We start from the raw sequence: 22591 nt of genomic DNA, 5'->3' as shown, positions 1-22591 counted from the left end.
AAGAAGTTAAAGAACTGGGAATGACTTTAGTAAATGGAAAATTACACAGCCTAGGAAAATTTACTGGGCCGAGATGCTCTTGATGAGCTCTGTGGGGCCTAAGGGAAGCGTGGTAACAATGAGTAAATGCTCAAGGGCATAACCAACACCATGACTAGGATGAATAGGATCGCCTTGAAGACAGAAGAAAAAGAAGGTCAGAGAATTTTCCTGACAGAGCAACCTGCAGGACTTGAGGCCTGTGAAATGGGACTTTTAGATGTGCCCAGCCAGTGGACAGTTAAACTCAATCCAGGTTGCAAAAGTGAGTGAGCAGTCAGGCAGCACACCGATTATTGTGCATGCCAAGCGGCATCTTATTGTCTTAAGTGGTCCGAATCGTCCTTTTAATTCTTATTTCTTCCTTTATTTCTTGGGATGTCTAGCCACTAGATGGAGACTTAACGGCTCCTATCTAATACAAAATAACAAAACAGTCGGGCATATGGCTGGCCCTGGGATGTCTCAGTTGCATTCACATGACATTTCTAATGGGAAGGTTTATGGCGAGTTATGCTCTAAACGAGATGTGTTAATATATGGAAACAGACTGGAACCAGGGCCCAGGCAGATCTGGACAAGGGGCTGCTGACTGCTCCTGCCAGCACCTTCCAGCAGGCATCTGGCAGCAGAGCCAGAGCTTTTGGAGAGTGAAGAGCCTTTCTGGGTCATGAGCCTAAATGTTCTGATTGACTGTGAAATGCCTCTTCAAGCGGGGATAGCACTTCCTCTCAGCTCCACAGTATTCTTGTAATCTGGTCTATTTCTCGTGTTAAGTCTTTGGAAAGCCAAGAGCTGCATACACTGAGTCTGCTCTGATTATACAACAGCTGTTGGCAAGCGAAGGGGAAGAAGGCATTTTTGTTGCTGGGCCCTTTTGCTTGGAGATGCCTGGCAGCATTTGTTACGGATACTTAGGCGAGAGCAAGAAGGGCCAGTGAGTCCCAAAAGCCTAAGTGTCTATTGCATAACAGGATGAGACACAGATGCGAGGTTTAAAAAATCTGTTTCTACTGTCACCTTGAATGCCAGCAGGAATTTTAGGTATCTCCCACACCACACAGAAAGTACTTACAAAATCATATACAAAGAGCAGATAAATTCACACCTATCAGAATCCCTTTAAGTTTATTGTTGCACTGAATCCTCCTCATTTTATGAGATAAATACCCAGGCACAGAAAGAGTAAGTAACTACCCAGGTCACCCAACTAGTAAGGGATAGTGCAGGGATTCCAGTCCAGGCAGTCTGACCCTGAAGACCCCACACTTAACCCATGAAAATATTTTTAGTAAATTCAATAGACTGCTCATAATCCTGGCTCTTTAGGGAGTGTGGCATAAGTGGGCAGGGAATCCATGAACTGGACGGTCAGCCTGTGCAGGACTTCCTGTGCTTTACTGACGGGCTGTGTGGCAGGACATGGTGCGTGAGAGTACAGGGAGAATTGTCCGTGGCTGTGACGAGCACACGGAGGTCTGTGTGCTCCAGCCCTGGCCCTCGCTTCCTCCTGCAACCTGAGAAGGGTGCCCAAGCTCTTGACTCCTAAGTTTCCAGCCCAAAATAGGAAAGAATATTTACCATCTGTTTTCCCTACTGGCCATTACAAGAATTAATAGGACAATTTTTTCACATCGTTCAAACTCCAGGAAGGAGAGTATGGTCCGATAATGAGGTTACAGTTATTGGACACAGCTTTATAGTCTGTATACTTAGGACTAGCTACAAGTCAAAATCAACCGTCCAATCTTCATCAAGCCTTTATTACTGTGATGCAGATTGCTCAATCCCACCAGTTTTAACATGTTGAAATGTTCATGTGGTTTGCCTAACAGGTTCAAAGAAAAGTTGCTCTACTATTTATGTAATACAGATGGAACTATCATCCATCTCAAGGTGGATGTTCACCCTAGATCTTATCAAGAGTTGGATCCCAAGAAGAAAAAAGAAAAATAATTTCTGTTGCTTGCATTCTCATAGGATGAATTTGTTGAGCAATTATATTTGCTGGGCAAAGCATCACACAGAATAGTTCACAGACAAGGCCCAAGCCTTCATGGACTTTATACTCTTAAGTGTTCTTCGGGGCTTCCCTGGTGGTCCAGTGGTTAAGATTCTGCCCTTCCACTGCAGGGGGCCCAGGTTTGATCCCAGATCGGGGAAGTTCAGCCTGCCATGCAGTGCTACCAAAAAAAAAAAATTAGAAAAATGTTCTTCAGCATGACAATGGTCGGCTTCTATTTTTCAAACAGGCGTTGAAAGGAGACGCATCTATGACATTGTAAACGTGCTGGAGTCACTGCATCTGGTCAGCCGGGTGGCCAAGAATCAGTACAGCTGGCATGGTAGGCACAGCCTGCCGAAAACCCTAAGGAACCTCCAGAGATTAGGAGAAAAGCAGAAATACGAGGAGCAGATGGCACACCTCCAGCAGAAAGAGCTCAACCTGATAGATCATAAAGTCGGAGAACGCAGAAGAGATGGTTGTCCCGATTCCCAAGATCCACAGTTACTGGATTTCCCTGAACCAGACTGTCCCTCCTGTGAGTCCCCTGGGCCCACACCGGTCTCTTCTGAAGATGGGGAGGGCCAGATGGGCCACCCTGGAGGCATGTGGCCTCCCGGTCTCCCTCATGAAGATGGGCAGACAGATGGCTCCCACCTGGGCTGCCCACTCCACCTCACGGGAAACCTGTGTAGCGGTGGTCTCACTTGGTATCTGGTGTGTTTGGATCATAGGTGGCGAATGGCCTTCCAGTTTCAGACTGACAGTCCCACGCTGCTTCCTCTTTGTGAGCCTTTAAGGAAAATTTACTTGGAAAGAATTTCTGTCTTCAAAAGATTCTATTTGTTCAATTGTATATTGGAGTGGATGACTTAGAAAAGAACCCAATTTGCAGAAAATGCTGATTAGGAAGACAGACAGCCTTTCGTTTGATACTGAATTTTTTTTTACTTATATTGTATTGCATTGTTCTTCCCTTTCCTAGCTCCTATGTATGCTGTCCCTCTTTGATCTTTATTCTCACCCTAATTCTCCTTGCTAAGATGATAAAGTGCAAATATTCCTTATGTTTCACTTGCAAATATAAGAAATAGATATGGACGGGTGGGCCTGACTTTCATTCCATTCACTACCTCATACCTTTAATTTCACCCTCTGAACCAGTCTTTATCCGAATAACCAGAGGAGACAGCCATCTATCGGGGATGATTTGCCTGTCATCTATGGCAACACACATCTAAGCAGTGTCTCTTACTTACTTATTGTTTATTTCTTTACTTATTTCCAAAATGCAGTGGAAGAGGTGAGCACCTCCTATGTGGATGGTGTATTCTAGTTCTTGTGGGCTCAGAGAAATACAAGTGGAGTCCTTGCCTTTGAGGGAAGAGCTGATGTTCTGAAAACAGTTCCAGATCCCCACTCTATCCTTTCACTCTTCTACTTTAATCTTTTCCAAAATTGCTTCATAGATTCTATTCAGTGGAGTGTGAGTGTAAAGCATTGCAGAATTTATACCAACTATAGAATAATTTTAGGACCCCCCAAAAAATCTATCTTATTTCTTTATGAACCATCTTTTTGTGATGTGTGGCCAAGTGGTGATCAAAAGTGATCTTTCCATCTGCTGATAGAGTTAGATAGGACTGGCAAAGTACAAGTACAGTCTTTCTTGTGGTAGATTATATGTTTTGATGCTTTCGTTTCATTCCCTTTGTAGCATCTGCAAACAGTCGGAAAGACAAGTCTCTGAAAATTATGAGCCAGAAGTTTGTCATGCTGTTCCTGGTCTCCAAAACCAAGATTGTTACTCTTGATGTGGCTGCCAAAATACTGATAGAGGAAAGCCAAGATATGCCAGACCATAGTAAATTTAAAAGTAAGCATCTTCACTTAAATCCACTTAGCAGCACAGAAAGGGTGGGGTTTCACATGATGTTTGCAGCCTTGGAGATAATTTTTTTTTTAAATTATTTTGTTGAGATGTGCACTCCTTCTTGCCTTCTTTAAGCTTCTTGGTGCTGTAAGAGGTAAGCTGATCACATACTAGAATTCCTGTGAAAGTTCTGCCTGATGCCTTTTCCTCGGCAGAGTGGTTGCTGGAGGCAGAATGGCATCCCACACATGCAGGTCAGGGAGGGTGTGAGAGGCTTTGAATTTCTCTTTGGTATCGCTGCATCCCAGATGGAATGTCTGAGTTTTCTCTCCCTTTTCTCCTCACCCCCCGCATACTCTTCTGATGTGGACATGAAAGTTGTCTACAGGTAAGAACCAGAAGAACAGCAGGGGGGGGGAGGGGGGCGCGGTGGGACGTGGATGCTGGACCAGAGAGTGTTTCGAGTTTCACACCCAGAACATCTTCTCTTCCGTCAAGCCTGGGTCCTGAGCCAGAGGCCCTGGCTGCTGGTAGCTCATTCAAGCCCTGGAAACCCTGAATTCAGCATTTGCTAGCTTTTGTTTGTTTCCAGCTGGAAGTATAGCCACCCTGTGGGAGAAATGGCTAGATAAAATCCAGTTCTATCAGGATTGGGAAGAATATTGCATCTGGAGTGAAAGCTTGATGATTCAGGCCCATAATCAGAGCCCTTGGCTTATCCTAGCCCTGAATTCAAGTGGCTTTCCTCCCTGTAAGTTGACTTCTTGGATAGAGCTTACTTTGTGGGCATCGTCCTGCCCACCTAATGTGTTACCGCCCACCCCTCTGAATTTCTCCTCCAGTGCATGTGTTTTCAAATGTCTCTCCCTGGACCTCTCAGACTCAGGGAATGCCCACCCAGCCCTCCCCCACTGGGTGTCCACCAGGGTTTGAGCCGAGGCGCTGACTGTCTTCAGCAGTCATACCTCGTGACCTCGAGCCCTGGACAGTCTGTGTGCCCGGCAATGCAGCCTCGCCGGAAGCTCCAGGGAACCCCTGTCACTGTCACAGCCCAGCTGCCTGGGAGAGCAGGTGCCACCGTGTCTTGCAGGGAGAGACTCCAGGCAAGCTTCTGACAAGCCGTGGATCAGAATGACATTTCCTACACCTTTAATTACAGCCCGTTTGCCTCCCTCGGTGTTTTTGCAATCACAGTGATCCCAGCTTGTCACCAGGTGCCTCTGGTACGAAGCGTGAAGCTGTGAAAGCAGAAGGACACACTGACCTTCGCTGAGTGAGATGATCAGACACTGAAATCCTTAGTGATTTCACGCGGGAGTCACTGGCCTCTCATGCTCCCCCACTGCTCTCTGCTGGAGGCTTCTTTGGAGGCTGAGAAAGTGACCCCTCACACAAACTAAAAGGTCGTGACGTCCCGGACCGAGGTATGGTGTGACCACAGTTGTTTTTTATGTCTTCAAGCAAAGGTACGACGCCTCTATGACATAGCCAATGTGCTGACCAGCTTGATGCTGATAAAGAAAGTGCACGTCACGGAAGATCGAGGCCGGAAACCTGCCTTCAAGTGGATCGGCCCTGTGGATTTCAGCTCCACAGGTAAGGCGCTGTTGCTCGGGACCATCTGATGTATAACCCCCAGTTGCTTTTTCAAAGCGTACACCTACCACACTTCGAGATTAATCTTCCCCTTCATCTCCCATCACCCACGTCACATTCAAAATTAGACTTGTGCCGCCAGTCTGGGAACAGTGAGCCTTAGCCTACAAGTGGTTGTGCTGGCGGCTCACGCACAGAGAGCTTAGAACCTGGCAGTTTCTGAAGCTATTAAATTACAGCTCGTTGGCTTTTTTTTAATTTCATTCCAAAGTTCCTGGAAGTTTGGGCCTAAGGATTAAAAATAATGCTTCATTTTAACAAGTTTTTTTTTTTTTTTTAATGACACTTTTTATGATCTCTGGTTGTTCTGCATTAGCAGAATAAAACATTGTTTTTCTTTGAAATTCCAGATAATGTAAAAATTATATCAGTTACTGTCACAAAACTCATAGGTGGTAAGATGACATTTAAACATAGGATGGATGTAATGAACACCTTTTCTGTAATTTATTTAAAAAGTCGCAAATGTCATAATTTTACTAAATTAGAGCAAAAGAGGGTATTATCTTCTACTTATTTTACAGGTAGTATTTGTGCAACTGGGGGCTGGATCTTTCTGTACCAGCTACATATGTATAGCTATACTGCCAGGAAAAAAGCCATTAAAGTTATTTTTAAATTGCCCTTCCAATTTTAGTCTTAGTAGTATAAATTCTCGCACTTAGCCCAGGCTTATAAAAGATATAGCTCTCTACCTCACTTCGTAACACATTATTCACTTAGAAACTAGATGAAGCCACTTAGAACCAAGTATGATTAACTCAGCAAGTCCTTACTGCATGTGAACTATGCAGGCAGTTCATTCTATTGCACTGAGCAGGTGATGCATTTTTCACAAATTGAACATTTGTGGCAACTGTGTGTTATCAGGTGATGCTTAGTATTTTTTAGCAATGATGTGTCTTAACTTAGGTGTGTACATTATTTAGATATGACGCTATTGCACAACACAGTATAGCATAAACCTACCTTTTATATGCACTGGAAAACAAAAAAATTCATGTGACTCGTTTTATTGCAGTGGCCTAGAACCAAACCCACAATATCTCTGAGGGTTGCCTTTAGTAACACCGAGGAAAACCCAAAGAGACATTTATGATAGAGTCCCTGCCAGTATGAAATGTACAACTTTGCCACCTTCTACTCCTGTTTTTGGCTTATCCTTGGGTTTTCACCAGTGAAGCTCTCTTCCCCGTTTCAACATAAAATATTCTACTCAGCCTTCAGTCTGGCTCACATGTCAGCTCTTGCTTGAAGTTTTCCCCAGTCACCCCGAGCAAGAAGTATCTCATCGGAAGGATTGTAATTTAGTATCTTGCCATTATACCTGGGGATGATATCATGGTATTGTCCCTGCTGTACACATTTGAGGCAGACACAGTTTTTATTCGCCTTTAATTAAACTCTAGCATCCAGACCAGTGCCTTATCTACTTCAGTTGGTTAATGAGCTTCTACTGAAGGTGTATAATTAATATACCTTTGAAAATCAGAGAACTCTTAAGCACTGCATATGATAATACTGGCTCTGTAGGAATTCAGAGATGATATGGATTAAGTACTGATGGACTGTTAGGTTTTGGACGGATGGAGAGCTTTTTTTTTTCAGTTGAAGGAACAGATACCTAAGAACATATCTGGCTTGTGTCAGAGAACTCAGGCATCCTGACTTAAGTGGAGGACCTAGGATAGGAATAATGAGAAGTAAAGGTGATCATTTGGGACCACATTTTGGAAGGCCTCAAAAGTTAGCCAAGAAATCTGTACTAGTGGGCAGAAGTGACAAGGGGTCTTTAGATAAAAAGATTGAAAGAGAGGAGGGATTCAAAGTTGGTGGTGTCACTGAGGAAAACAAGATAGCCAGAGAAGTGAGCTGGTGTTGAGAAGTCGAGGAGTTTGTGGATTTATGTAACCAGTGGGTCGGCCCCTGGGAGCGCTCTGATGTGTCATGGGAGAGGGGACTTGGCACTAGATCAGGAACCTCAAATTGCACTTTCTTCCTCTATCCTTCAGAAACCTGGTCCTCCTTCTATATTCCCTATTTCCATTACTGACAGCACAATTGTCACGAGCCCAACAATTAAACTTGGAACATCAAGTTACCTTTGATTTCTTAATTCACTCCCCTTGACCCCTCAATTAGCAGTCCACCTCTTTACTCTTTTCCTTCCCCACCATAAGGACCTTTCCTTCCTTTTAACAGCTTTATTGCAGTATCATGACATTCAATAAACAGCACAGTGGTTAAAGTTATAGTTTGATAAGTTCTGCATCGTAAGCCTCAGTGAATAATCACTGCAACCAAGGTAGTTAACCCATCACCCTCCAAAGCCTCCTTCTGTTCCTTTGAATACCTCCCTCCCTTTCCCCACTCCCAGCAACCAGTGATCTGCTTTCCTTCACTAGAGACGTGTATCTTCTGAAATGTCTAATAAGTGAATCAAACACAGTCAGTGCTTATTATTGGCAGATTCCGTATTTGCGAATTTACCAACTCACGAAAATTTATTTGAAACTCCAGAATCAATACCCACAGCATTTTCTGAGTCATTCACAGATTGCAGAGTGGCAAAAGCTTTCATTTGCCATGGTGTGTGCTCCCAGCTGAGGTCAGACAAGGCAACCTTGTTGTTTCCCACACTTGTTTCTTTTGACTCACACTGTAAACAAGCATCCTTTTCATGGTCTTTTTAGTGCTGCGTTTTCACGTTTTTGTGGTTTGTGTTGGTGATCTTGCTGTTTGAAATTGTCCACAAGTGTCATACTGAAATGCCGTCTAGTGTTTCTAAGTGCATGAAGGCTGTGCTGTGTCTTACAGAGAAAATACACGCGTTAGAGGAACTTTGGAGAAGGCAATGGCACCCCACTCCAGTACTCTTGCCTGGAAAATCCTATGGACGGAGGAGCCTGGAAGGCTGCAGTCCATGGGGTCGCTGAGGGTCGGACACGCCTGAGCGGCTTCACTTTCACTTTTCATTTTCATGCATTGAGGAAATGGCAGCCCACTCCAGTGTTCTTGCCTGGAGAATCCCAGGGACGGGGGAGCCTGGTGGGCTGCCGTCTATGGGGTCGCACAGAGTCGGACACGACTGAAGCAACTTAGCAGAGGAACTTAGTTCAGGCATGAGTTCCAGTGATTTTGACTGAGTGCAGTGCTAATGGATCAACAAGATGTTCTAAATGTGTCTTAAACAGACTCATGAAACAGGGTTATGTACTAATCAGTTTATAAAAATGTTTTGACCAGAGACTTGCAGAAAACTAACCCTGTATTTCCTTTGGGAGTGATGGTTCAGTATTGACTAATTTCAGTGTTCACGGTGACTTTATAGAGCTTTACCACAAATAATGACAATCAGCTGTAGTGTGAGTACTCTTTTTATCAGACTTCTTTGATTCAGCATAATTATTTTGAGATTAATTGCATGGTAGTGTGTATCAATGGTGTATTCCTTTTTATTGCTGAGGAGTATTCACTGTATGGATATACTATTCTCTTTTTTTTAATTTTTTTTATATTTTATTTTTTAATGGATATACTATTCTTTATTCATGCACTTAAAAGTGGACTTTTGAATTATTTTCAATCTAGACCTATTACAAACAGCTGACTCGTTGGAAAAGACCCTTGATGCTGGGAAGGCTGGCGGGTAGGAGGAGAAGGGGGTGACAGAGGAGGAGATGGTTGGATGACATCAGTGACTCGGTGGACATGAGTTTGAGCAAACCCCAGGAGACAGTCAAGGACAGGGAAGCCTGGCGTGCTGCAGTTCGTGGGTGGCAGAGTCAGATACGACTGAGTGACTGAACAACAGCAAACAAAGCTGCAGTGGCTATTCATGTACATGTCTTTGTATGCAAATATGCTTTCATTTCTCTTGATTCATATCTAGGAGAATAGGTGCATCACACGATAGGTGGATGTTTAAGGTTTTAAGAAACTCCCAAGCTGTTTTCCAAAATAGCTGTAACATTTTACATTCCCACCAGTGGTATATGAGAGCTCTAGGTCAGCCTTGGTTCTAGCTGTTCCAATGGGTGTGTAGAGGCATCACTTGTTTTACTTCGTGTTTCCCCCCGGTGCTGTTCAATCCAACCATCTTGGTATCATTTGTCTTCTTTTGATGGGCTTTCTTTAACACTTCTTAGAGTGCAGGTCAGCCAGTGGTGAAATCTTCCAGTTGTTGTATGTCTAAGAACGTCTTTATTTCACCTATGTTTTTGAAAAATATTTCCCTTGGGTAAGGATTCTAGGTTGGAGGCTTTTTTCCTTTTGGTACTTTAAAGAACTGGTTCCACTGTCTTCAGGCTTGCATTGTTTGTGACAGGAACTCTCCCATCATCCTGTTCTTCCACATGTAATGTGTCTTCTTTTTTCTCGGTTACTTTTCATATTTCTTTATGACTGGTTTTAAACAATTTGATCATGTGTGGGTTGTTACAGTTTTCTCGGTGTCTCTTACTTCGATTTGTTGCGCTTCATTGGATCTCTGGATTTAAACTTTTCATCAAGTTTGGTGAATTTTTGGTCATTATTTCTCCTTTCCCCTTCTGTCCTTTGGCAACTCTAGTTACACTCATGTTTGGCTGTTTGAAGTGGTCCTACAGTTCATTGATGTTTTGTTCATTTCTTTTGTCTCTTTTCTGTCACTTCGGGTAGTGTTTATTGCTCTTTAAGTTCACAGTTTTTTTTCTGCATGCGTGAATTTTTTTCTAAACTGCCATGCATTCCACCCATGGTGTTTTTCCACATTCAGCATTGTAGTTTTAATTGCTAGAAGTTTGACTTGGACCTGTATAAATTATTTTAAATGTTCTGTTTTGTGGCTGTGCTGGGTCTTCACTGCAGAGCACAGGCTTCTCACTGCAACGGCTTCTTGTTCCAGAACGTGGGCTCTAGGGTACGCAGGCTCGGTAGTTGTGGCACATAGGCTCAGTTGCTCTGTGGCCTGTGGGATCTTCGGGGCTCTAACCCGTGTCTCTAGCATTGCAAGGTGGGATTTTAACCACTGGACCACCAGGGAATCCTGGGCCTTTGTAGTTTTGATGTCTCCACTTAACATGTTCAATTTCTTGAGTTCACGGAATACAATCATAATATCTATTTTAATGTGCTTGTCTACTAATTCTATCATCTATGTCACTTTGAGGTCCATTTCAACTAATTTTTCTGCTCATTGTGGGTTATAATTCCCTGCTTCTTTGTGTATAATGTAATTTTTGACTGTATGCCATGCGTGTGTGCTAAGTTACTTCAGTCGTGTCCCAACTCTGCGCAACCCTGTGGACTGCACCCACTGGGCTCCTCTGTCCATGGGACTCTCTAGACAAGAGTACATGCCCTCCTCCAGGGGACCTTCCCAACCCCAGGATGGAACATGCATCTTCTATGCCTCCTGCATTGGCAGGTTGGTTCATTACCCTCAAGCCACCTGGGAAGCCCAATTGTATGCCATTATATGTACACTGAGAATTATAAATTGTTATGTGCTAAATAATTCTCTCTTCCTAAAAATGTTCTTGAGCTTTGTTCTCTGATACAGCAAAGTTACTTGGAAACAGTTATCCTTTCGGCTCTTGCTTTTAACCTTTGTTAGGCAGAATGGCACCCCACTCCAGTACTCTTGCCTGGAGAATCCCAAGGACGGGGGAGCCTGGTGGGCTGCCGTCTCTGGGGTTGCACAGTCGGACACAGCTGAAGCTACTTAGCAGCAGCAGCAGGCAGAACCCACCCTATCAGCAATTAGTCTTGAGTACACTGTCCCCACTACTGAGGCAACACCCTCTTTAGCATTCTAACCAAAGACCATGAAGTATGAGATTTTTTTCCCACTGCATCTATTGGCAGTCAGCACTGTTCTCAGCCCTGTCTGAGTGCAGACACTGTTCTGTCTACTCCTTTTGAGGGCTCTTTCCTTGGCCTTGGGGAGTTTCCGCCCATGCATGAGTACTCCACTGAATACAGTCAGCCCTTTGACTCTCTGTAGGTTCCATATCTGTAGAGTCAACCAATGATGGATCGAAAGTATTTTTTTAAAAATACAGAAAGTTCCAGAAATCAGAACTCAAAATTTGCTGCACACTGGCAGCTACTGAGATAGCATTTACATTGTATTAGGTACTACAGTAATCTAGAGATGATTTAGTATATAGTGCCTACAAAAGTTTACTCAGTATCTACACAGGATTAAATCTATGCCATTTTATGTAGGAGTCTTGAGCATCTTAGGTGAGATGCTCAACTATCCATGTGGGGACTGGAAACCGATCTCCTGTGACTGCTGAAGGGCAGCTCTACCAAGGAGGACCCTCTGAGACCTCCAGCATTCCTTCTGCTTGGCTGTGCTCTTCAGTACCCTGCCCCACCAGCGCTAGCTGCCTTGACTTTCCAGGTCCCCCAGCTGCATCCCCAGACCTGCAGGCTCTGCCTAGAGCTCCTTCTCTGCCCCTTAGCCTGGAAGTGTTGCCCAGGCAGTAAGCTGGGCTAATCAGAGCCTCTTTTCAGGCCCTGTCTCTAGTGGATCACCGTCCTTCGTGGCCTAGTGTCCAGCATCTTGAGAACCATTGTTTTATATACTTAGTTCAGTATTTTATTTCTTTCAGGAAGGAGGGTAAATAATACTGTCTTGACCCACTTTCTTCTAGTTGATTCTATAACTTCTGATTTTCTAAAGAGAGAATTTGTTGGGGTTTTATTACAAGAAAAAGAAAACCGTAGGTGGTTTTCTTTTTCAATATTTGCATATTTTAGAAAAATGTAAGTCTAGCTGGGCCTTTCAGTTTATTAAATCCGTCTTACAATTAAAATGTGCATCCCTTGAACTTAAAAAAGATAGCACAGATGAGCAGGGTAGGCATGACTATCTGAACAATGGTAAGTATTTCTTTATAGAACATAGACCTGGTTCTATATAGAGATTTCTGTCCTGATTTCACAGAGGCTTATTTAAGCATAAAATTGGCCTCAAGGCCCAGTCTTCTAATACCCTCACTGTTCTGCAGCATTTCAACCATGAGGTGTCTGCTGACCTTATGCCTTTGGTCACTTAGTAACTGAGCTTCCTGCTGCATAGGAAAGAAATAATAAAGCATAATAATAGGAAATAGAGATTCTTATACTCATTGCCCTGGGACTGTGGCATAAGAGGCCAATCTCAATTAATGTTAAATCTCTAAATATTCATGTTGGGCTGAGTACGATTGGGTTTTCCTTCGATATCTCTGCCCAAAGAAAGCATCTGAAATGTCAGGTGCATTCTAATTTGGGTTACAGAACATCCTGCTCTACTTTTATTGCAGTTTAGATAATTTTAGAATATATATGGATTCAGTCTTTAAAGTCACTAACTTATTTAAAAGATTAGTACACTGAAAGAAATTGGGGTTTGAGACAGGGTTCATGAAATTCCTTTGTTTTCATTTTTAATTTACAGGTAGCTCCATTTTGAGAGGTTCTCAAAGCCATATCTTAAAAAGGCTGAAATTACCCTGAATTATAGCTGTATAACAACACTACCAGTTGTCTTATTTATTTAGATGACGATCTCGTGGATGTTTCTACACCTGTCCTACCAGAATTGAAAAAAGAAATATATGGCCACGTTCAGTTCTGTGCAAAACAGAAGCTTGCTCGACACAGCTCTTTTAACTCAGAGCAGGCTTCCGAGAGGACACAGAGGAAAGTGAACTCAGAACCCAGCAGCCCTTACAGACAAAAACAAGGTATCTGCCTTTACTTACCCACAGCGTCTATTAGTCACCATGTAATGGTAGCCCTGCCCGTGCAGTGACGTTTTAGTGAGCTGACTGTAGGCTCTGCATGAGATGGTGAGTTCACAGGGTATACACATGGCCCTCAGCCTGAAATTGATTCTCGTTGGCCTTGAAGATTGAAGATTACTTGGTTTGCCATGGTTGACCTGTTTGATGCATCTTAGCAATTCACCAGATTTATAAAGCAATACTAGCTTTGTTTTGTTTTCTTACTAATTTTTAATGAGACCTACATTCACCACTTAGAGCTAGCTTCTGGACATGTCTCTCTCTGAATCAAAACCAGGATGGATTTGAGATAGTCTTATAATCCTTGAGCTGTGAATAATGAACCCTGCTGTATATAACTGCTGTTATAAGTCCCTTGCTGTATTTGGTAGAACTTTGGTTTCCTTTTTCGGATTAGGAGTCTACTCCTTGGAAATTGGAAGTCTGGCAGCTGTCTCAAGACAGAAAATGGAAGACAACTCAGAGTAAGTAGTTTCTGTCCTAGTTTTAACTGTGACTGAATTGAAATGCCACCCATCGAAAGGTAAACTTTAGCAGTCCTGCTCAAAAATCAGCCATTTGTTTATTAAGGATTTTGTAAGTTTCCCCCTTGTGCCCAACACTGTGCAGGATTTGGCATCTGGGACCCAAAATTGAAAATTTTTATGAAAAATGTATCCCCTAGGCTATGAAGGCTTACAAGGAAAAATAAAAAGACAAGTCACTACTAATGTGACAGAGAAATGACATATCATAGTCCCATGAATCACTTTGTCATTATCCTAACTAATGTCATTTATGAACTACCGGGTACTATTCTTAAAGTTTTATGTATATTATCTTATCTAATTACAACAACAACCTTTTGATGTTGGTGCTATTATCCTAATTTACAGGGAGGCAGCTGACATCCTGAGAGATTAAGTAACTCGCCCAAAGTCACAGAGTGAATAAGTGAAAGAACCTACACTATCTGAATCAGATTTGGGGTTTGATTTTGAAGGAAATCACATATTATCAGAGGAAACAGAGGAAATGCTGAAGAGAGAACAGAAAAGGTTTATAATGACAGACAAGGGAGGAAAAAAAACTGTTGAGCCAGAGTCAGGGAGTGGATGGGAAGTAAGCCATAGTGATTTGTCCAAATAAGATAGAAGAAGAGCTTGGGGTATTGGAGGTGAGTAGGTCAAGTTGGCAGAATGCTCTAAAGCCAAGGCGTAGAGCTTAGATTTATCAAATGGACAGTAAAGGGTTCCTGTAGATTCACTGGAGACCATTCAGGCTGCTTTGAGCAGGTAGGGTTGGAATTAGAGAAGGACTACAGATTAGGACATCGCAGAATAGAGCATTCCCAGTCTTTCTGCTCTGCTATGGTGCCAGTCCAAGCCGTGTCAGCTGGCGATGGAAAGAAATGCAAATCAGTATAAGATAGTGAGTCAGCACAACTTAATTTGAACGTGTGCTGTGCTGTGCTGTGCTTAGTCACTCAGTCATATCTGACTCTTTGTGACCCCATGGACTGCAGCCCGTCAGACTCCTCTGTCCATGGGGATTCTCCAGGCAAGAATACTGGAGTGGGTTGCCATGCCCTCCTCCAGGAGATCTTCCCAACCCAGGGATCGAACCCATGTCTCCTGAACTGCAGATTCCTTACCATCTGAGCCACCAGGGAAGCCCAAGAACACTTGAGTGGGTAGGCTGTCCCTTCTCCAGGGGAGCTTGCTGACCCAGGAATCGAATGGCATGTCCTGCATTGCAGGCAGATTCTTTAGCAGCTGAGCTCACCAGGAAGCCCAATGTGAATGTGTGCTGTTTGAAAATTCTGTAGTAATACAGAGTGGAATGGGACGAGAATGACAGAGAATAATTCTGTAAATACATTTACTTCCCCGCTCGCTGCTTACTTCATTTATCTCACAGTGAACGTGAGGTAAACAAGATGTGCCCTTTAAATCAGCATCTGGCCTCGTCTCTGTTATCTGCCTGGCATCTCTCAAGGACTCCATGTGCAGACCCCACTGGGTGGCCTTCCGTAGTTGGATGAGCCTCTGGGCTCAAGTGTTCCTCCCTCATGGTCGGAGAGGGGGCTAAGAGTAGCTCCTGTTAAAGAATGATGATGTAAAATTGTTACCATATTCTGCTGGTCATTATAGCATCTGTGTGCCTGGGAAGGGGTACTTGCTGGGCAGCCAATGACTACTGGCTGTGGGAGAGGCGGAGGGAAACCTCTGAAAGCCCCTATCCCGTTGCAAAGCATCCATCCAGGTATAATATGTGGTTGTCTGCTTCTGGGGTTAGCTCATGATCTCAGGGAGCCCACTTTAATAGTGGGCATGGGGGACTTCCCTGGTGGTCTAGTGGTTGAGAGTCTGCCTTGCATTGCAGAGTACGAGGGTTCAATCCCTACTCGGGGAAGTAAGATCCTACTAAGATCTTACATGTCGGGGAGCAACTAAACCTGCAAACCACAGCCTGGAGAGACCGCAACTAAGATCCAATGCAGCCAAATTAATAAAAAAAATTTTTTTAAGTAGCAGGAGTGAGCAGTGTTCCCTCAGTCCTGCTTTGGCTCATCTCTCTAGGAAAGCAGAGCTGGAGGTCAGTAGACTGTGGTGACTGCATGGCCCCACTCTGTTCCTTTTGTTACAGGACGGTAGCTTTTGCCAGTCAGAACATGATGCCTCTGCCGAGCAGCCTGGACCCTGCAGCTCCTCTCCCCAGCCCATCCGTTGACTCAGAATACCGTGTTAGCCCCTTGTGCCACCAAGTCCTCTCTGCGGCCCAAACAGACTTGAAGGCCTTGCCTGCCCAGAACGGTCTGAACGGCCAAGGAGGCGTTTCCCTGGCCTCCATGGCGCTGGATGTGGAGCACCAGCCGCAGGCCTTGGCGGCTGCCCAGCCCCTGCTATACGTGCCTCCCGCCCCTCTGTTCATGCTGTGCGGGGGCCTGCAGGAGGGACTGTCTCCAGGGTCGGGCTCAGGATCAGGGAGCGTCGGCGGAGGCTCCGAGGTCACCGCAGCAGAGCAGCCCCCCATGCCCTCAGGTCAGAAGCGCCTGAGCAAGGAGAGGAGGCTGCAGGAGGAGGAGGAGGAGCCAGCCACCAAGAGACAGTGCAGGGACCACGAAGATGGTCCCCTCTCCCTTGTCATGCCCAAGGTGAGTGGGCAGCGCGTGTGCCGACTGACGGCCTGTTGACCCGGTTTCTTCCTAACTGAGATGCGCAGATAGACACAAGCTACTGAGTCTGCAATAGGAGGTGGTGCCTGTATCAGTTTTATAATTAAGCCCAGGCCTGCCTCTTCCAAGTAACCTTTCCATAAAGTTCAGTTCAGTTGCTCGGTCGTGTCTGACTCTTTGTGACCCCATGGAGTGCAGCACCCCAGGCTTCCCTGACCATCACCAACTCCCAGAGGTTCATATCCATTGAGTTGGTGATGCTATCCAACCGTCTCATCCTCTGTTGTCCCCTTCTCCCGCCTTCGATCTTTCCCAGCATCAGGGTCTTTTCAAATGAGTCAGTTCTTCGCATCAGGTGGCCAAGGTATTGGAGTTTCAGCTTCAGCATCAGTCTTTCCAATGAATATTCAGGGCTGATCTCCTTTAGGATGGACTGGTTTGATCTCCCTGCAGTCCAAGGGACTCTCAAGAGTCTTCTCCAACACCACAGTTCAAAAGCATCAATTCTTCAGTGCTCAGCTTTCTTTATAGTCCAACTCTCACATCCATACATGACTACTGGAAAAACCTCTGTCAGCAAAGTAATGTCTCTGCTTTTTAATATGCTATCTAGGTTGGTCCAGAGAAGGCGATGGCACCCCACTCCAGTACTCTTGCCTGGAAAATCCATGGACGGAGGAGCCTGGTAGGCTGCAGTCCATGGGGTCGCTAAGAGTCGGACACGACTGAGCGACTTCCCTTTCACTTTCCACTTTCATGCATTGGAGAAGGAAATGGCAACCCACTCCAGTGTTCTTGCCTGGAGAATCTCAGGGACGGAGGAGCCTGGTGGGCTGCCATCTATGGGGTTGCACAGGGTCGGACACGACTGACGTGACTTAGCAGCATCCAGGTTGGTCATAGCTTTTCATCCAAAGAGCAAGCAACTTTTAATTTCATGACTGCAGTCATCACCTGCATGATTTTGGAGCCCCCAGAAATAGTCTCCCGCCTTGCAGTTAGATTCTTTACCAGCTGAGCCACAAGGGAAATCCAAGAATACTGGAGTGGGTAGCCTATCCTTTCTCCAGCAGATCTTCCCAACCCAGAAATCAAACCAGAGTCTCCTGCATTGTGGGCGGATTCTTTACCAACTGAGCTATCAGGGAAGCCCTGGCCATAAAGTAGTCCTGTAATAAAAGTAATTTTTAGAAAAATCACACTTAGCATAAAATGCTAAAAAGTATAAAGAAAAACAAAAAAGAGGCATTCACTGTTAACATGTTTGTATATCCTTTCCCAGTCTGTTTTGCCTTATTTTTTTTAACATGTCAATGAAATAATCTCTACTCCAGGGTGCCCCTGAGGTCCAGGTCAGGAACGGGGTGCCACTGGCTCTGTGTCTGCATCAGTGCGCATGCCACTGCTCAGAGAGCCCATCTTTCTAGAATAAAAGAACAAAACTCTGAGCTGTCTGCATCCCCTGCTTAGTGCCCTTTTGGAGGCTAATGCGATATGACCAGTAGAACTCTCAGAGAGCAGAAGCACTGTCATCGCAGCCATTTGTAGGAAGTCAGCGAAGCACACTTCATGGACATCAGTCCCTTATTTAAGACCCTTCCTCCTCTATGCATTCCTCTTGCCAGAATGAATTTTCCTAGTTTTGTATATAGTCTGTGGCTGCAGAACAGCAGGGAAAGACTGACTGGCATGTGTATATATGTGTTTCTCAGATAAACAGGATGGCTTTGGGTCAGCCCTGCAATTCTTACCCAGCCCCTAAAGCCTACTGCATCAACACGCTTTGTGTATCCCAACTCAGTACTTTATTTCACCTTCTAAACACCGTGCTCCCTTACTCATCATTAAAATCTCCCATCATTTCTATGCTTCAGAAATCTTAAGCCTACAGAAGCCCATGTCATGACATTGACCTTCAGACCATTCCTCTAATTACACCAGAAATGACAGACATACACAAATCACGGGGCACACAGTGGTGCCTGACCTTTTCATTTTATGGGTTAGCTATTTGGAGAAAACTGTTGTTATGATTCACTGCTGGGAATTTGATTTGCTTTTCTATTCCTGGTTGGGTTGTGCTTAGAAACCTTCAGACTCTGCAGACATCGCCTCTCCCAAGACCTCAGAAAACAGGGCATCTGCACCCCATGAAGATACTCACATGAACGGGCAACTTTCTGCTGCAAAAGCAGTTTCGGGAAAGGCTACCACGAACGGCTTCGTCTCTTCCGAGTGGGGAAACCCTTGTAGTAATACAGAGATAGAAAAGCCTTCGGAGGAAAACGAAAGCACCAAAGGGCCGTCTCCACTGCAGTATCTCTATGTGCAGCCTCCAGCAGGTAAGAGGTGTCACGCCTTCCAGTCCTTTGGGTGCTCGGATTATACATTGCACGTTTGCATTTTTCTTTACATCATGTGACCACACTGATGTCTTGAGGAGCAGTCTCTGAGTCATTTCACTCCAGCCCCTGGCTTTCTCCATCAATGAAATGAAGATGGAGCCTGCTTGCACTTTCACCAACCTCTCAGATAATGAGAAAGTAATTAGGGCAGGTAATTTATTTTTAATGCATTCAACTTTCCTTGGTGTAAAAAAAAAAAAAAAAGCACAAATATTCAAATGACATTTCTGTTTTTATCATTCAGCTGAGTCTGGCATCGGTTCAGTTTCGCAGTATGAACCCCTTGGCCACCACGTGCGGCTCACGTGCCGGCCACTTAAATATCCCGAAGTGCTGGCGTGCCCTTGTGGTCGAGTGCCAGGACTGCAGTGAGGGGGCTGGACATTAAGACCACTTCTGATCTGTGCGAACTTAAGTATCTAGCCCTCCTGAATTGGTAAAACAGCAATAATAAGAGCACCTGCTTCTTGGGGGTGCTATGAAAACAAGATTAAATTTAATAAGCTAATACATCTGGAGCACTTAGAATAATAGTGCCTGACACTTAGAAGACTCAGTAAATACTCTCTTTTGAAATAAAGCTGAAATATAACAGTTACCTAATTTTTTAAATATGCACTGTGTACATGAAGCTGCTCTTGATACAAAGAGACTTAAAGTTATTTTCTTCAGTTTCTTGTTCCTGTCACAGGTTAGGTGGGTATCCATTATTATTCATGATCTAGAACACATTCTTTATTCCTTTAGCCAATATTTTGTGAGAGCTTCACGTAAGCATGATAGTGTTACTGATACCTTAATAAACAAAAAACAGACCTAGCTTCTTCAGAATGAAAATGTCAGTCCAGCAGCTTTTTCTGGGCCATGGGTCCTTGGACACTATGCAGAAGCCTGTGGACTCCTCCTTAGGTTGTTTACAAATGCAGAAAATTAAATACATAGGATTACAAAGGAGGCAAATTACGTCGAAATCCAGCTAGGAGAATCATTTTAAATTATAGTAATAAGATCTGCCAAGCCTCTCATAACTTGTGGGGAGCTTTAGACTCAAGAAACCCACCATCAAGGTAAGATTATATGAATTCACCTGTGCTTTTTACTAGTGACAGTGTCAAGGTACTGTTCATTTGGCTGTGATTTGTTGCCTGTGATCTTAATTGAGGGAAATATAAATTTCAGTTAGAAGTTGATCAAAAGAAAGATATTATTTTCCCCATCCAAGTTCACTTTTCTCCTCAGTTTGGGTTCAGTGGAGCTCATGCTAACAAACTCTCCTGGGAGACATGAACATCCACCAAATTTTCACACGAGTAAAGGTGGCAAGGAAGTGAGGGGGTGCTGGAAGAGCACAGAGTGGGTGGCCTGGTCTGGAGGTGGATAATTAATTTACTGTGGGCTCCCATTTTAAAAGGCCCTGAACGTGGGTGCTTGGGTGGCATCTTCACTTTGCACTGACTTCCACCTTGCTCTGCTTGTGTTGCAGGATTAAATGGTCTCAGTGTGCTCCTACCCAGCAGTCAGAGCCCTCATGCTGTGGGACTGCCTGTGGGCCCGCTGCCCTCACTCAGCATTCAGTACATGGTCTTGCCCTCGCCAACTCTCAGTGGTTTTCCTGTTCTCTGCTCCCCCACAATGCCCGGGCCAGTGTCCTCTGCTCCCAGCCCTCTCCCAAACGTGGGACCTGTGAATTTTGGCTTGCCTGGCCTCGGATCAACAGCTCATCTTCTCATCGGCCCTGCTGCCATGGTTAATCCAAAGTCGTCCACACTCCCCTCCACAGACCCTCAGCTTCAGGGTCCATGCTCACTTCACCTGAGTCCGGTGATGTCAAGGTCCCATGGCAGCATCCAGCCTGGATCCCCTGCTTATGGAAGTCTCCCAGCCGCCACGGTAAAACTACAACAGGTGAGTCCTAAGGGTTCCCGTTGGCCTGGCACGTGGACAGCGCATCGAGCCGTGATGGGGTTTGCCTGCATCGAACCAGGCTTCCCAGGAGGTGCTAGTAGGTAAGAAGCCACCTCCCAGTACAGGAGATGTGAGAGGCACAGGTTCAGTCCCTGGGTGGGGAAGATCCCCTGGAGGAAGAAATGGCAACCTGCTCCAGTATTCTTGCCTGGGAAATTCCATGGACGGAGGAGCCTGCCAGGCTACAGTCCATGTGGTCCCAAAGAGTCAGACACGACTGAAGCCACTTAGCACAAACACAATCAGACTTCAGTCAAACCACTTTTCGACGGGGATCCAACACCAGATTCTAGCTAGTGTCCACTCTAGACCCGGAGGCATCTGCTCATTTCATTAAGTAGTGAGACTGAAGAGATCCTGTGCTTTGAAAGCAAAAATAGTTTTAGAATCAGGAGGGACTTCATCGTTCAGGGGGATTTTTGATGCATGCTGACTATACAGATGATTTTTCCAAGCTTATTTTTCATTTCATTAGGTCAATAAAGGAGACCATCCTGAATTTTAGTTGTGCAGCTAAAGAAATAGTCAAGGGAAATGAAAGTCTTAATACTAGCTCAAAGATTGTTAGCATCTATCATTTCTTAAAATGCATTGTTTAGGAGGCAGTGGATATATTAATACATATGGGAAAGACTAGAGCTCTCTTCAAGAAAATCAGAGATACCAAAGGAACATTCCTGCAAAGATGGGCTCGATAAAGGACAGAAATGGTATGGACCTAACAGAAACAGAAGATGTTAAGAAGAGATGGCAAGAATACACAGAAGAACTGTACAAAAAAGAGCTTCATGACCCAGATAATCACGACGGTGTGATCACTGACCTAGAGCCAGACATCTGGAATGTGAAGTCAAGTGGGCCTTAGAAAGCATCACTACGAACAAAGCTAGTGGAGGTGATGGAATTCCAGTTGAGCTATTCCAAATCCTGAAAGATGATGCTGTGAAAGTGCTGCACTCAACATGCCAGCACATTTGGAAAACTCAGCAGTGGCCACAGGACTGGAAAAGGTCAGTTTTCATTCCAATCCCAAAGAAAGGCAATGCCAAAGAATGCTCAAACTACCACACAATTGCACTCATCTCACACGCTAGTAAAGTAATGCTCAAAATTCTCCAAGCCAGGCTTCAGCAATATGTGAACCGTGAACTTCCTGATGTTCAAGCTGGTTTTAGAAAAGGCAGAGGAACCAGAGATCAAATTGCCTACATCCACTGGATCGTGGAAAAAGCAAGAGAGTTCCAGAAAAACATCTATTTCTGCTTTATTGACTATGCCAAAGCCTTTGACTCTGTGGATCACAATAAACCGTGGAAAATTCTGAAAGAGATGGGAATACCAGACCACCTGATCTGCCTGCCTCTTGAGAAATTTGTATGCAGGTCAGGAAGCAACAGTTAGAACTGGACATGGAACAACAGACTGGTTCCAAATAGGAAAAGGAGTACGTCAAGGCTGTATATTGTCACCCTGTTTATTTAACTTAAATGCAGAGTACATCATGAGAAACGCTGGACTGGAAGAAACACAAGCTGGAATCAAGATTGCCGGGAGAAATATCAATCACCTCAGATATGCAGATGACACCACCCTTATAGCAGAAAGTGAAGAGGAACTAAAAAGCCTCTTGATGAAGGTGAAAGTGGAGAGTGAAAAAGTTGGCTTAAAGCTCAACATTCAGAAAACGAAGATCATGGCATCCGATCCCAT

The 22591-nt window shown here is 44.5% G+C and overlaps 1 protein-coding gene across 2 annotated transcripts in view; it reads left to right on the top strand.

The window, feature by feature from the left end:
- Positions 1-22591, top strand: part of E2F7 (E2F transcription factor 7) — a 39198-nt gene that overhangs the window by 12923 nt on the left and 3684 nt on the right. Inside the window, exons 5-12 of one of the 2 annotated variants that reach the window (XM_010833874.1) lie at positions 2292-2582; positions 3762-3920; positions 5379-5513; positions 13148-13294; positions 13752-13818; positions 15983-16490; positions 18598-18853; positions 20400-20821. In XM_010833874.1, coding sequence (XP_010832176.1) covers positions 2292-2582; positions 3762-3920; positions 5379-5513; positions 13148-13294; positions 13752-13818; positions 15983-16490; positions 18598-18853; positions 20400-20821 — 1985 coding nt within the window. Of the gene's footprint in view, positions 1-2291; positions 2583-3761; positions 3921-5378; positions 5514-13108; positions 13295-13751; positions 13819-15982; positions 16491-18597; positions 18854-20399; positions 20822-22591 lie in introns of both variants that reach the window. The other variant, XM_010833872.1, reaches the window with a different exon arrangement.

The sequence above is a fragment of the Bison bison genome, unplaced genomic scaffold (assembly GCF_000754665.1).
Source record: "Bison bison bison isolate TAMUID 2011002044 unplaced genomic scaffold, Bison_UMD1.0 scf7180017863950, whole genome shotgun sequence".
In the NCBI taxonomy this organism is placed as follows: Eukaryota; Metazoa; Chordata; class Mammalia; order Artiodactyla; family Bovidae; genus Bison; species Bison bison.
Note: the sequence above shows the minus strand (reverse complement) of the source record. Positions and strands in the feature narration are given on the sequence as shown.